General features: G+C 33.8%; 1 protein-coding gene across 1 annotated transcript in view; it reads right to left on the bottom strand.

Moving 5' to 3' along the window:
• Nucleotides 1-507: 507 nt before the first annotated feature.
• Nucleotides 508-16,777, bottom strand: part of LOC143229359 (uncharacterized) — a 49,357-nt gene continuing 33,087 nt past the window's right edge. The window contains exons 3-4 of the mRNA XM_076461579.1: nt 7,453-7,622; nt 508-1,938 (exon numbers count right to left, since the gene is read on the bottom strand). Coding sequence (XP_076317694.1) covers nt 889-1,938; nt 7,453-7,622 — 1,220 coding nt within the window. The 3' untranslated portion in view covers nt 508-888. The remainder of the gene's footprint in view (nt 1,939-7,452; nt 7,623-16,777) is intronic.

The following is a 16,777-nucleotide window of genomic DNA, read 5'->3' as shown; positions in this document are numbered from 1 at the left end:
AGGTTTACTGCTCTCTTAAATAATAATAAAATTAATATATTGTATGCAAAGCTACATAGTGGATTATCTGCTCTTTGCTTACCGTGGGTATCGAACCTCGAATTGAACGTAATAAACCCCCAAGTTTAATGCTAAGCTACCAGGGGTGTTAATTTTATTACTGCTTTTAATTCGCTTGTTGAAATTATAGATAAAGCTACTCTGGGTCTGTCTGTGCTAACTGTTCCTAATTTTGAGGTGATAGACTAGAAGAAAAGGTAGCTGGTCAACAGCGCTCTCTTTTACTCTTATTTACCAAGGAATAGCGCCATTGATCGTAACATTATAACTTTTTCTAGCGGCTGGGAAAACAATCATGGTCAGTGGCAGGTTTCAATCCCGTGACGCGCAGGTTGCGAGTCAAGCGTCCTAACCACCAAACTTATACCTTTGGATTACTTGAAATGTAAAGTTAAGGAATTTGACATTGTTGTTATTTGTGTTATTTTGAAATGCACATACTCGCTGTAGAGAAACGATTATCAGTTTATTTTATTCCTTAACAATTATAGGCCACTCCAAACCAAATAAAACAAACTATTGAATAAACAAAATGCACCGAAGCTACTACTTAGTTTTAGGGTCGAAGCACTATTTACCACAGCAAATACTCTTGTGACTAAAATCAAATTATTTAGTTTCTTTCTCTTTTACTACAGGTTTAAATCAAGAAATACCATGTTGAACGTGACGTTTTCATTAATATATGAACTCAAAGGTTTATTGGTTTTTAATACACATTCACCAGGGAAGTGTGTGTTGTAGTTGTATTATCAGAAGTGTCATTAAACTTCTAGTAGAAATTACCCAAACTGATAATATTTGACCACACACACAAAATCTGATCTTTTAATAGCAGACTGAATAATACGAAGAGTCCTCCTCAGCCTGGTATGTTCCATAACCGTCATCTCTATTAATATTATCACAGTTTGTGGGTCTCCTAAACATGCCTAGCTCACTTGTCGATTCTCGTTTTAACCTACAAGATGATTGATTATTACGGTTTAAAGTTTCATACAAATGAGTATCAACAGCAGACATGATACTGGTATTTCCACGTGTTTTACTCCAGTTCTTCTCTATCTCTTCACATTCCCCTTCTCTCACCATCTGTAATGTCTTCGACTTCCGAAAGCTCCAGAGTTTGCTGAAAGGATTGCTAAACCTGGAAGAAGAGGTGGATCGTGTAGATCCTAAGGCTGACTTAGATTTCATAGATCCTCTCTCTGAAACAAAGTCTTCGAAGTTCATGGAGATACTTATTGATTGGGTTTCAAATTCTTTTACGAAACTATTATTACGTCGTTTGTTGCTTCCATCGGAAGACGGTTTGTTTGCTGTTTGTTTAAGATGTTTAACCACGTGATGCGTAACTTTAATCTGCTTCTTCCAATTATCTGCTTCTTCAGTACAGAATTTTAACATCTGTTGATAAATACCAGAGCTTTGAAAACGAAGATCATCTCGCTTCTTAACAAGCGAAAAACTAGAATCAAGATCTATTTCCACCAAAACTGGTTCACCGTTTCTGAAAGTGCATGCAAGGAGCACATCCTGTTGCTTAACCTCTTGAAGACGCACAACGCCAGTAAAGTTGCTTGGAAGCTTTAGCTGGCCGCTGCTGATCAGTCGAACCGTAAGGGGAAACTGGAAAACCCGAAGTAGATTGGACAACAAGAAAATGTGACTGATGGAGTAAGAAGAACGACGAGCTACAACGTAAAATTTTCCAGAGGTAAGAAAGGGTATGAACAGTACTTCTCCCATCTGACTGAAGCATTTAGCGTACTTTTCTCGGTTTCTTTCGTTACAGTTTCGTCCACCCAAACTTGCTTTTGACCTTGAACCTATGTCCTCGTACACACCGAGCAGTTTGAGGGCTTGACCAGCAGGAACCTGTAACAACAATGTAAGCGTTTTTGGATCATATTAGCACAACTTAAACAACACTAAAATTCTTACTACAATTATCCGAGTTTTGTCTCAGTATATAATTCTTTACAATTTAATTCTTAACGTTATTCAGTGGGCACAGTTCTATACGAGCAAAAAATATATGTTTCAAGGCTTATAACAACAGGCTCATTTTTGAACTGGGACTTTAAGCCTGGTGGTTAGGATGTTCGAGTGATAACGTATGAGTTTGAATCTGGGTGAAGGAACACGATCAACTCTTTAGCCGTTGAAATGCGATATGACGAAAAGGTCAATTCCGCTATTCGTTGGTAAAAGAATAGTTCAAGAGTTGGCGATGATGGTGCTGACTAGTTGCCTTCCCTCCTGTCTATTCCTGCTAAATTAGAGACAGCTAGTGCGGATAGACCTCGAGTAACGTTGGCAAAATTCAAAGCAAAAGTAGCCAAACCAAACTAAAAAATATATACAACTTTTTAATAAAGAATTTCTACGAGACGTGCGACCTAGTAACCAACCAAAAACAGGTGTAAGTTAAAACCCGTAATTTGATTCTTAAATCTCAAGTATATTGTTCTTGAAACTGTCTGCGAAATTGAGATTTGCATCTAAAAGTTTTAACAAGTACAATGTGCAATGTTGTAAGACATTTTATACTCGCACAATATTAATATCTTTCTTTGCATTTAAGAAAGACGTTTGAGACCACCAAACGTATTTTAATTTTCCTCTGGAAAAATTCCCTGAGAGATGCAGAAAATTAGAAGAGCATTTGTTTATATTACAAAATTCAGCAAATAAACCAATAGCGTACATTTGGAATGTAATCATATATATTTGTAGAATATTCCACAATGCACAATGTTTATATCAGAATAATTTTATAGCAATCATATGATAAAAATGATATATAGACGAAAGGCATTTTTGCTGTAAGAACTAGCGACGGCTATGTAATAATGAGAGTGTTCTTTCAGCTTCTTTGCCTTGTTGTTACCTTAAGCAAAAGCAGCAGGAAAAGCTATATGTTTTTATATGAATAAAGAGGCCAATTATACTGTATGCGTTAAACACACCAATCATTGTAAACCGTGCGTAAACACTGAAAGAAAAAAACAGAGTAGACAACGAATTAGCACCAAAACATTAATATTGTATTCCACGAGACAACAAACTACATGACAGTAATGTATATCATGACGAAACAACGAGATAATACAGCAAGGTAAAACACGACTAAACAGCAAATAGCTTTATAGCAGATTATAGCAATGTATAAAACCATGATGAAACACCCGAAATATTATAGACCATGCTCATTATGAAACGTGAAAATAGTAAAGTAGTGTAGATTAAGATGAAAGAGCAAATAACACTACAGCAGAGTAAATTATAAGGAAACGACAAACAATACTATAACAATGTAGACCATAATAAAGCAGCTAATAATACTACAACAGTGTATACCATGATAAAACAGTAAACAATATTCGATAATATAGACCATGATACAACAGCAAACAATACTATAACAGTGTTGACCATAATAAGACAGCTAATAATACTACTACAGTGTAGACAATGATAAAGCAGCAAACAATATTCCAGCATCGTAAACCATGATAAAACAGCAAACAAAACAACAACAGTGTAGACCATGATAAAACAGCAAACAATACTACGACAGTGTAGACCATGATAAAGCAGCAAAAAATACTACGACAGAGTATACCATGATCAAACAGCAAAGAATACTACAACAGTGAAGACCATGATAAAACAGCAAACAATACTACGACAGTGTAGACCATGATAAAACAGTAAACAATACTACGACTGAGTATACCATGATCAAGCAGCAAAAAATACTACAACATCGTAGACCACCATGAAACAGTAAACAATAATACAACAGTGTAAACTATGATAAAACAGCAAACAACACTACAACAGTATAGACCATGATACAACAGTAAACAATATTACAGCAGCCTAAACCATGATAAAACATTAAACCATACTACAACAGCGTAGACCATGATCAAATACTAAACAATACTTCAGCAGTGTAGATCATAATAAAACAGCAAACAATATTACAGCAGCGAAAACCATGACAAAGCAGTAAATAATACTACAACAGCGTAGACCACGGCGACACAGTAAACAATATTACAATTACGTAAACCATGATGAAACAGCAAGCAATACTACAAGAGTGTACATCATAATAAAGCAGCAAACAACACGACAACAATGTAAAGCATGATGAAACAGCAAACAATACTTCAACAGCGTAGACCATCACAAAACAGCAAACAATACTACGACAGTGTAGACCATAATAAAGCAACAAACAATATTACAGCAGCGATAACCATGATAAAGAAGCAATTAGTAATACAACAGCGTAGACCACGGTGACATAGTAAACAATATTACAATTACGTAAACCATGATGAAACAGCAAACAATACTACAAAAGTGTACATCATAATATAGCAGCAAACAACACCACAACAATGTAGACCATGATGAAACAGCAAACAATACTACAACAGTGTGGTCCTTAATAAAGCAGCAAATAATATTACAGCAGCGTAAACCATGATAAAACAGCAAACAATACTACAACAATGTAGATCATGATAAAACAGCAAACAATACTACGACAGTGTAGACCATGATAAAATAGCAAACAATAATACGACAGAGTCTACCATGATCAAGCAGCAAAGAATACTACAACAAGGTAGACCATGATGAACCAGTAAACAATACTATAACGGCGTAGACCATGGTGAAGCAGTAAACAATAATACAACAGCGCAGATCATGGTGAAACAGTTAACAATACTACAACAGTGTAGATCATGATGAAACAGTACACAATACTGCAAAAACGTAGACCATGATGAAACAGCAAACGATACGACAGCGTAGACCATAATAAAGCGGCAAACATTACTACGACAGTGTACACCATGATGAAATAACAAACAATACTACAACAGAGTAGACCATGATGAAGCAACAAACAACACTACAACAGTGTAGACTATGATGAAACAGTAAACAATATTATAACAGTCTAGACCATGATGAAATAGCAAACAATAGTACAACAGCGTAGAACATCAAAAATCAACTAATAATACTGCCACAGTGTAGTCCATGTTAAAACAGCAAATAATACTTCGACAGCGAAGAGCATAATAAAGCAGCAAACAATATTAGAGCAGCGTAAACCATGATGAAACACCAAACAATACTACAACAGTGTATACCATGATAAAGCAGCAAATAATGCTATAACACCGTAGACCACGATGACATAGTAAATAATACTACAATTACGTAAATCATGATGAAATAGCAAATAATACTTCAACAGTGTACATCATAATAAAGCAGCAAACAACACCATAACAATGTAGACCATGATGAAACAACAAACAATACTACAAGAACGTAAAGCATATGGAACAGTAAAGCATACTACAACAGTGTACATTATAATAAAGCAACAAACAACACCACAACAATGCAGACTATAATAAAACAGCAAACAATACTACGATAGTATAGACAAAGATAAAGCAGCAAACAATATTACATAACCGTAAACCATGATGAAACAACAAACAATACTACAACAGTGTAGACCATGATAAAAGATCAAACAATACTACGACAGTGTAAACCATGATAAGACAGAAAACAATACTACGACAGTGTAGACCATGATAAGACCACAAACAATATTACAACAGTGTACATCATAATAAAACAGCAAACAATACTACGACAGTGTAGACCATGATAAGACAGTAAACAGTATTACAACAGCGTAGACCATAATATAGCAGCAAACAATACTACAACAGCGTAGACCATGACGAAAGAGCGAGTGACACTTAAAACAGTCTATAACAACATGGAGCTTCATAACATATTCAACGCTTCCTCCTAATCATAGATCATATTTTAACTATTAACTGAGAAACAGGTGTTTATATGTAACATGGGAGGATGATCCTTTGCTATCTGTAAAGAAAAATAATTCATATTGAAGTAATTCTTACATTCAGAATCCATGGGATGTTTGTTTCGTTTTACAAATTTACATTCATATTATTTTAAAGCATTAGGACTGTGTGATATGAATGTGTTTGCTCATGGTCGAATTCATATCTATAGCTTTATTTTAACCCCCATGAATATATTTATATACAGTTATAAGAGTAAAAACGAATTGACCTTAGATCATATTAATCTTAGATTTGAAAACATAATTTTTGGAAAATATTTGCAGCCATGTTATCTATATTGTATGTTAATAGTTATCATTGACTTTCTTTCAATATTATATTGTTGTTTTTTTTGAAAAGATCATGGACTATTATTAACTAATTTTTTTTTATATTTCGGGGCTTCACTTGCCTATTTAAATATTACCAGTTTCTAAGATTAAACGAAGAAGGTTAAGAGATGTTTTTAGAATCAATACTGAAATCTGTATCACTCCAAATTATAACACAACTTCTGTTAAAATTATAAGCCACAGTTCTACAAATGAAAAGCTATTATATTAAATGACTCAAAAATCAAGTTCTAAGCCACATCTTTCAATTATTTTTCACTTTCGTGTTCATAAATAGAAACTGTATATTCGGTACGCTAACAGAGAAATTTTGGCCGAACGTATGTTCGGTTTTGTTCTATTTTACAATTGTGAAACAACCAACATCCAAAACCAGAATAATTGGAACACTTTGGTCAGTAAGATCAATTTATTGGATAGACTTAGGGATTAAGTAACGAAAAGGAGGGTTCATATATTTGTTTGTATACATGTGTGTGTGTGTGTGTGTGTGTGTGTGTTTGGCTATCCTTTTGTCATCATCAAGTCGAGGGGTTTTCATCTCTAGTGTTTGTCAGAAATTTTTATCGAAAATGGCGAAATGGATTTGGACAAAAGTTGGTGTAAATTTATATTATGACTAAACTTACATGATTAGTTTTGAATGGTCAAAGCTAAAGATTAAAGTCTCAGCAAGACCACTAAAATCCAAAAAAATCTCTGTTAATATGGAAACCGATTTTTCACACTATTTTGTCTCTAAACATATTTTAAAAAATAACTAGATTTTGATGAAATCTGTTGGTCTTATGCAAAATATTATTTCTCATTTATCTTTCGAAAATGGTTTATGTCGGTTGATAATGATAGACACACGGATACATTTTCATATTTTTTGAGGGGTCTCCCGCTAGGACGGCGGAAAGTCTAGAGATTTACGATGCTACAATCAGAGGTTCGATTCCCTTCAGTGGACACAGCAGATAGTCCGATGTGACTTTGCTATAAAAACACACAGACATGTTTTTGAGGGCGAAATATGACAAATGCGGTTCCACTAAGCACCCCCTCCTCTATTTGTTCCTCTAATTTACTCTCATTAAAAACATAAACTTCAATAATGATCTACTTACAGAAACCTTTATGTAACCGGATTTTCTCTCGGTGTCTCCAGGATCTGGAAGTTGGTATCCTATAACATCGTTCTTTGTAACGAAGAGAGGTACACGAGCACGTGCTACCTGCTCAATAGTGGTAAAGTAACCAGCTGTGTGTCCATCGTTTGAGATGACAGCTAGCCAACCTAGAAACGAAAGGGGGTAAAACTGATTAAACGAGGGAAGTATGAAATGGTTTATGAATAGTTTGATTTAGATCATTTGTATCGATTCTGTGAATAAAAGGCACACGGGTAAACTACTTAATCGGAATTAAGAATGAAAATATATTCATCTGACTTTTAATCATCATTCACGAAATTTTCTAATTTTGTATGATTCAAGTAAATAATACACATGGTTGAGATCTAAAGAACCTAACACGTCACCTTATATTAAACTATTTTGAAATGTACCAAATGTTTCAGTGTTAACAATTTTGTATCACGTATTTCTCAAAATTATTTCATACTATAAATAAAAGGGTATTTGTTCTGAAACAATGAAATTGTACAATTATTCTCGTTTGGGATGACTACATCATTAGCTATCTAATAGTGGTACACCAAGTTGTTTTTAAAATCTTCTACAATGTTGTCAACACTGTAGGATACGTCTTATAGATCTTTTATGACACTTCTGTTCTCAGTGAACTCCAAGCTCATGCTTAGACTTCACTACACTTTGCAGCGGCTAGATCAAAGGTTGGTTAGTAAACAAGGTAAAATAACAAATAACACCTATTATCTCAGTAACAGGTGTATCTCCGAACGGCGCTGAATACCAATGTGATGATTTTCTTATACTTCTCTTTTGGAACATCCAGCACACTAATTTTAGCCCATTAAGTTAGCTTTTTTTTACAATTTGTATGCTTTACGAGTACAAATAGACTGCTCATACTCACAGTGCTTTCATTTCTTTTGTAAACATTTTGTCTAATTGAGCACAAAATATCTTTTTTCTTGCATTATATCTAGAGTTATTATAAAGTTGTGTTTTCTTTTTCTTTGTCGTTCTTCAATTTTTTACCTTACCCTTTTCTGCTGGTGAAGTATTTCTATGACTTGTAATAAGCCTGATAGTGGGGACACTCGACTTGTGATCTGCCCGTCGAGGTTTCGAATCCTTGTCACCACTTTTCAGTCGTCGGAACATTACAGCGCGATAGTCACTTCTACTTTTCTTCGCTAAAGTGTTGTCGAAAAGTTGGAGGTGGCTGGCGTATTAGCTTCCTTTCCTTTAGTTTATGATTTCTAAATTAGGGACGATTAGCGCAGATAACTTTCGAGTTGTTATGCGCAGAATTCAGCAAACCAGTCTTTTAAAACCTGTGTGCCTTCAGCGTAGGCCACTTCATTATGAACTCCACATACTGTCAGTATGATGTATCTACGAAACGTATAACTCAATTCCGCAGTTTTCTCAATATTATTATGTGCAAACTTAGGACTCGATCCAGACCGATATCAAACTCACTCCACTTTTGTTGTAGCCTGAGCTTACCCGCTTACTATGCTCCTAGCTGACAAAGTCATTCTAATCAGTTGAGTTAGGATCTTGGAGATCTGTAAGACTGTAGTGTGTTTCTTGGTTCTGATTATCTGTACAAATATCACTAACTGGGGGAAACCTTGTCTCTTACAGCAATTTTTGAAATAATCAATTAAATATTTAAAAGCAATAACTAATAATAAAAGTATCAAAATCTGGGAGAACGTGCATGACTAGGGATATGAATTCAAAGCTTCACTAATTAGCATTTTTTCACATGTATAATGCAAGTTGCTATTACCAGATGGCAGCATCTATAGCATTAATATTTTACTGACAATCAAACTAAAACAGGTTATGTAGACAAGAAGCAAACAAATTAAAAAAAAATTGTCATTTCATTAAACAGTATTAGAATTATTTCCCACAACTGTTTCAGTCCTTTGCACTAAAAACCAAAAGCAATTTCAAAAGTTATTTTATGTCTCGTTACGTTTAGTTCGAGGTTATTATGATGGCGCAGAACAAGTTCGCGATCTTCAGAAACTTTATTATTTCTAAATATTTAATAGCCTATCAAACATGTGTCGTTTTGTGACTCAGCATATGTTATTGCATTAAAGCATGCTGAGATAAAGTTCATTTATTGAATAGCCAATAAATGCATAAAATAAATTCACTATGATCACCAGATGGCGATTTTCAGCAATAGGTTAGGTATATATTATATATTTGTAATTAATTCATTTTGTTTAAAAAAATACAAAATTAATACGCCACCAAGTAGTAAAAGCACCTTTGCATTTTCCTACCCAACAAAGCAGATAATTGAAAAATATGGTGGACTCTCGAGAAAGATTATCGTCTATAAAATGAAGTTCTTTTGCTCATAAGCAATGTGAATAAAATAAGCATGAGTACTTGTTATCAAATCTTGTTTCAAGCCTTTAAAAGATTGGAGTGAAAACAGCCATATCAAATATTCAAAAGTTTTTTTCATTTTTGCGAAATTGAAAGGTATAATGGAATAAAAAATCCCCAATCTACATATATATCTCACAAGGAGCATAAAACGTCACTCATACACTGTTGTCGTAAAGTGACAGAAATAATTGAAAAACAGGCTTATATTATTGATTCAATAACTCTTAAAATACAACAGTAAAAAACAAAATAAAAATGCTTTTCTCAGGGTACAAAACTGTAAGATGTAAAACGTGAGCAGTTGCTCAAATTAGCCTCTAATGAGAATTGTTTCCTTTTTTTGTTTTTCATCTTGATTGTTGTAAATGTAACAGCATAGGATCCCAAAATATATATTTTTGGATAGTTTGACTTTTGACCCACTAAATTAAAAAAAACGCCAAATTCAAAATAGTAATAATAATAATAACGATGTCTGAGTGTATTGGACTAATGTATAATCCTACCATGTTTCAAGTTAGTCCGCCAAGAAATGAAGGAATGGCGGGCGACTGAAAAGTGTCTGAAATCAGAAAGAAAAAATATATGACAAAGCAATATTACGCCTTTGTGGAGACGTAATTATTCCCTCTGGATGTAGAACTATTTATGCTATTCATTCTGAAATTACTTTTCTTTTTTCTTTACATTAGGATCAGGTCGTGGCTTAATAGTTAACGTATCAAATATCCAAAATGTCCAAGGTTCGCACCACGATTTCGATGAACACGTTTTGACCTGTAAGTTCATTATAAGGGTGAAAGCAATCTTGCCGTTTGATTCTAAATCTGAAATAGTCCTTAATTGTGGTTGTTACTGAAAGATTTGCTTTTTCTGATCAGATGTTCAAAATTAAGAAGGAATATACCCGAACCCTTAGTTTTCTTTAATTTTTATCATCTCTGTCTTGACAAAAAATATGTTCAGAACTGAAATCCAGAAAATAATCTAATCCATTATTCACTAGTTAAATTACACGATTTCTCATGTTTCTCTCGAATAAAAAAGAGTCAAAACTGAATACCCTCTGTCTACCACAGGGACACAGCAGTATGTCTGTAGACTTACGACGCAAGAAACCGGGTTTAAATACCCGTGGTAGGCAAAGCACACGTAACCTTTTGTATAACCTTGTGCTTAACTACAAACAAACATAACTTTTGTCTAATCCTATACGTCTGTAAGTCACACAAAACAAATACACTGTTACACATTGCAAAGACATCTGTATTGGTAAAAACAATACGCCATTTAAAACACTTTCCTATGAATACATTAGTTTTAAGAAGAACTGAAAACTGCTTCTTCCAATTGTAAAGACAATGAAAACAAACAATCATACTATTTATTTATATAGACAAGTTTCAAACTTTAATAACAAAACTACTAATTCTGATGAAATGAAATTCACCAAATAATCTCGATTATTTTCACCTCTCTTCATTTGAAATGTGAAAATTTCACTAAATTAATATTAATATCATATCTCGGTCTTTTATAATTTTTCTATTTTTTTACAGCTGTTTGTTATTTTTTATATTATATTAAATGTCATATTTGTAATTATTACAAATCGCTGTTGATGGAATTTATATCACAAAACATCCGAAGGTTGGGTGTATTTTTTTGTTTTTGCTTTAGTGTTGTTGTTTTTTTTAATTAAACATAAAACAACAAATCTTGTTAACCTGCGCCGCAAAATTTCGTGTTGTGATGAAATATTTTCTAGGAACAAAATCTCCTTATTCAAATTGAATATCATAAAATTTAAAAAGAAGGATGTGCAATCCCACCAATAAGAATATAGAACACAACTAAGAAGATAAGCTTAAAAGATGCACATTTACACATTTCATGTGCTTGTGTTATACATTGTCTGTTTACTTGCACCTTTATGAGTGAACATTTTTATTTATTTTAATAAAATGATGTGCTAATATTGAAGTTATTCCCATTCATATTTTTATATTCTAAAATACATAGTCGATATAAAATTATAATATTAGAGAAAGTATTGAAAACATACTAAAATACTACAATTTTTTAAACATTCATACGTGTGTTATTTATGCTGTATTGCAAAATTATTCATTATTCATATTTCCTTTGTGGCCCGGCATGGCCAAGCGCGTAAGGCGCGCGACTCATAATCCGAGGGTCGCGGGTTCGTGCCCGCGTCGCGCTAAACATGCTCGCCCTCCCAGCCGTGGGGGCGTTATAATGTGACGGTCAATCCCACTATTCGCTGGTAAAAGAGTAGCCCAAGAGTTGGCGGTGGGTGGTGATGACTAGCTGCCTTCCCTCTAGTCTTACACTGCTAAATTAGGGACGGCTAGCACAGATAGCCCTCGAGTAGCTTTGTGCGAAATTCCAAAACAAACAAAAATATTTCCTTTATCTTTTATTTTACGAAAATAAACGATTTTAATTGATTGGTTGTTTCGGAAATGCATATAATATTTATTAATAACGGTGATTCGTCAGTATATTCTAGTTTGAATATAGTGTTTTCCGTGTGTGTGTATTTTCTTCTAGCAAAGTCACATCGGGCTATAGTGTTTATAAATATATTGTTGCTGCTGTGTATGTAACTACCAAAACTGAAGTTACTTCTTACCATAACACTTAGATGGATTATAAATTCAAGGGCACATAGCCCATTGCTGCACAAAAGCTCACTTCAGTGTAAGTTTCCAATAAGATGTACCTTTAAATCTTACCATTCAGTCAGGAAAATATAGTTTCAGAGTTGACGGTGGGTATTACTGACTAGCTAAATATCTTCTATCATTTGAAAATTATGGATAGCTATAATGAAATGGCAGAGAAACCAAAGAAATCACATCTAGTAATAAGTTAAAAATAAGTAATAATTGAAATACATTCAAAATTTTCGCTTCATTCTATCCAGAGAAGGGTGTTATTAGCTACACTGTGCGCTTCACTAAAAAATGACAAAGATTTTCGTTTGTATAAAATCGATATCAAAACCCAATAGACTACCTGATGTTTCAGCTTAATACAGTATTTTATAATAGCATTTCGAATGAGGCTGCTCACAATTGCGGTACTAGCAATCTAACATTTTTAACATATAGTTAATATTCGTTGATACATTGGTAGCCATATATTCATCTATACTTAATATTTTGTTTAAAAAACAACAACCTGTGGAGTCTTCATCATTACTACTTTGTTTTCTTTAATTTCCGCAATCAAATTCCAAGTTTGTTTCTTGGTGATACTACCAGTGGCGAAGCCTGGCCGAAGGTTTTGGCTTATCAGATTTGTATATGTTATGTATGTATACATACTTGGATAAAATTAACAAAAACATATACAAATATTCAAAATCATCATGAGAATGTGTTTTTCTTATATAGCAAAGCTACATCGGGCTATCTGCTGAGCCAATCGAGGGGAATATCGAACCCCTGATTTTAGCGTTGTAAGTCCGGAGAGTTACCGCTGTACTAGCGGGGGTCCTCATGAGAAATACGTAGCTAAAAATATGTTACCATTTTGCATAATAAATAGTACTTTATTAGTGTCATATAGCATTTACTATTCTACTTTGCACCGCAAATGTGAACGATATACTTCCAAGGTATTTAACACACTATTATAGGTTTATGCATTTGTTCAGCACTACCAATTTTCTTATATAGTATCTCCTCTCAAATTATGTCTAACCAATGAACACGTTTGGGGCTGAAGAGAAACAACAGTTTCTGAGCTTTCCTGGTTTGCTTTTTGGGTTTTTCCACGAAGGTTTTTAAAACCAAAACGACTACCATAATAAGTTTGGATTTGAACTGTCTTTGCCTCACCAATCATCATAGATGATATATATAATCGTACTATAGTGGCACCCCTCTAAAGCAACCAACTTTGGGACTGAGACATGCTGGCCTGATGAGAGGGGTTCCACTGTACAAAATTAGGAATTACGTAAACAAAAAAAGGAACTGTGAGTGAATGACCGCTTTCAAGGGGTGACCGAATCTGAGGGGTGGCCGCTTAGAGGGGTTCCACTGTAGTACAGTCATTGTGGTCAACGATGGCTATATCTCATGTAAGTAACATCTTGCTTTACTGCTTTTTCAAAACTGCAGTGATTATATATTTTTGCTAATAATGGACGAGATTCGAATATTTTTATTTTGACTAAAACTCTTTTTTTTTTTTTTTAAATTTCCAACGCTGATAAACGCGACAAAACGAAAAATATGCCACTGGATCATACCCATGGTAAAATCTTAACTAATTTGCTACTAAATCTGGTAGTGAAATAAATAAATAATGTGATGTTAATAAGTGTCGTAAACCTAATTATGGCTAACAATTTACACCTTACCAATATAACCTAGTTCACAACGAAACTGTTTCTGTTTAAATAACTGATAAATATCGTCTCTGTATCTATTGTATCCCAGAATGGTACTACAGCAATGGATTATGTAGGAATGCTCTGTGATTTTCTATAACAGAACATGGAAGTGTAATTTACACGTACTGTATTGAGTGTGATGTGTTTGCATTATATTTCACAGGACATAGCTTAGTGATTAGCGTGCCAACCTATGAACTAGAAGATCTAAGGTTCTAACCGTGATCTGCCGCTGTCAGAAAGTGTTTTAATCATGTCTGTCTTGCTACTTAGTTAGGAATAACTGTGTAAGCTGTGAGTGTTTATAAGGTGTTATCCTCCCTTTTGTCAGCAATTCTGAATTAGGGTATGCCTAAACCCTATAAGGGACCTTTGACCAGTCCGTTCTGTTCACGTGTGAATAATGTGTCATTGCAATTGTAAATACTGTTTGACACATGTCTTTAATACCGGACATTTATTTTTAGTTACGTAAACCATTTCCTGTTAAGTTTAATGACAAGGTGTTTCGAACAAAATAGTGCGATTGAAGCATTTCTCATGAAATTATTTTGTTCACAATATTTTGTTTATTTTTCTGTACAGCTTAAGAATAATTATATAAAAATATCATGAACAATGTATATATATTTATTTCAATAACATATGAACGTGAAATTACGAACTAATTTTTAAACTAGTGACTTCTAGTGCAATGTGCTTGATTTAGCATGAAATGAATTTATAATCGGTTATTTAGCTTATATATATAACCACAATATACAGGGTGGCCCGTAAGTTCCTACCCATCCATATATCTTATGTAACCAGTGTATCTGTGTGCTGTCCCTCATTCTCGCTGCATAATATTATGCGACGCCATGTTCTGTGAGACATTTTCCTCTTAACATAGCAGAGATTATTGTTCCAAATGCCGCGGTAACAGCTGCCTTCAACTCATCATTAGTATTGTAACGTTGTTTAGACACAATGCCCTTTAACATACAGATGGGTAGGGATTTACGGGCCACCCTGTACTTGTTGGCGTGCTAAATAGGAAATTTTTAACAGCTGGTTTACACATGAACTTCGTCAATTTATCTTTTTTTTTTAAAGATATATACCTACAATACAGCTGTTATTTAATTGTCATTTCCAATGAAAAATATTTTGGAACACGTTAAAATATTTTCAGCAAATGGGCGTTTTCCTCAACGCCTACATCTTTTCAAAGGAATGAGGCCTAGTAAAATGTTATTCAGACAGAACCCTGTTATTTAATAGCTGTAAATAAAAACTTATATACACATAATCTTAATAAAAATCATTATCTATTACAACTGCTAGAAAGTTCTAAAAGAAGGGCCAGTGCATTTTCATAATTAATAATGCTATTAGAGGTGGACTCAACGTAACGGATAAAATATATCTTACTGTTTCTCATAGATGGTATCAATATCACAAATAGCAGGTAACGTATCTTATTACCTCCAGGTTGTCCCACGGTGGGACCGCAGTAAGTTTATGGGCATACAACGCTAAAATCATGAGTTCGATCCCTCTCAGTGGACAGAAGACGGTAGCCCATTGTATATTTTGCGCTAAAAATGAGCAACAATCCTTTCAGGTGGTGTCAGTATATTAGCATAGAACTTACACTATTGTCCTTCTGAGTGGTATCAGTATTACAGAAAAGATTTATGTTATGATGTTTTTTTTAAGTATATCAATATTCGTGATACCATAGAACTTGCACTCTTTTTTTTTATGATTGGTTTCAATATTGCAGAAAATATATGTGTCAAAATGTTCCTTTCAAATGGGTCAACATCAATGATAGGATATAAATTATATTCTTGGAGAAACATATTATGAATTCTACCAATGAATTGCTATTCAAAGTAATACGTAAACTCCAGAAATAGTTATAATATGAAAAGCAAAGTTTTAGGTGCGTTGTACCGTTATTGACTTGTTGTATTTAGAGATGTGCCACTAAAAGGAACGAGAACCATGTTTTATGTTAGTCAAGTTTAATATGTATAAAGATGAAATCAGAATAAATACAAAGAAAGAATCAGACTTAATTTTATATAATCTGTGTCATTCGCGATATATAACTAATGTAATATAATACAAATAATCAGTTTTCTTTCATTTTTGTTTAAAGTATCTTGGTCTTATTGATACGGTCACCGAGACGTCCTTCTACTGGTAACACAACAGTAAGTGTCAAAACTTACAATGCTAAAATTCGGGTTTTGATACCCGCGGTTGACAGAGAACATGCAGTTCATTTTGTAGTTTTGTGCATGATGACAAATAAACAAGGGAACAAGATCTTCGAGACTATAAGAACGAGTTTGTAAGTTATGACAAAGGAAAAGATATCTTGTAAGCTTAGCAGCAAGTAGAGGGCTGAAAACACTAACATTAAGGGTTCGACATCAGAAGTAAGCTCAATTTTGTGCTTCA

The sequence above is a fragment of the Tachypleus tridentatus genome, chromosome 10, assembly GCF_004210375.1.
Source record: "Tachypleus tridentatus isolate NWPU-2018 chromosome 10, ASM421037v1, whole genome shotgun sequence".
NCBI classification, from domain to species: domain Eukaryota; kingdom Metazoa; phylum Arthropoda; class Merostomata; order Xiphosura; family Limulidae; genus Tachypleus; species Tachypleus tridentatus.
This window is presented reverse-complemented; position numbering and strand designations above follow the sequence as displayed.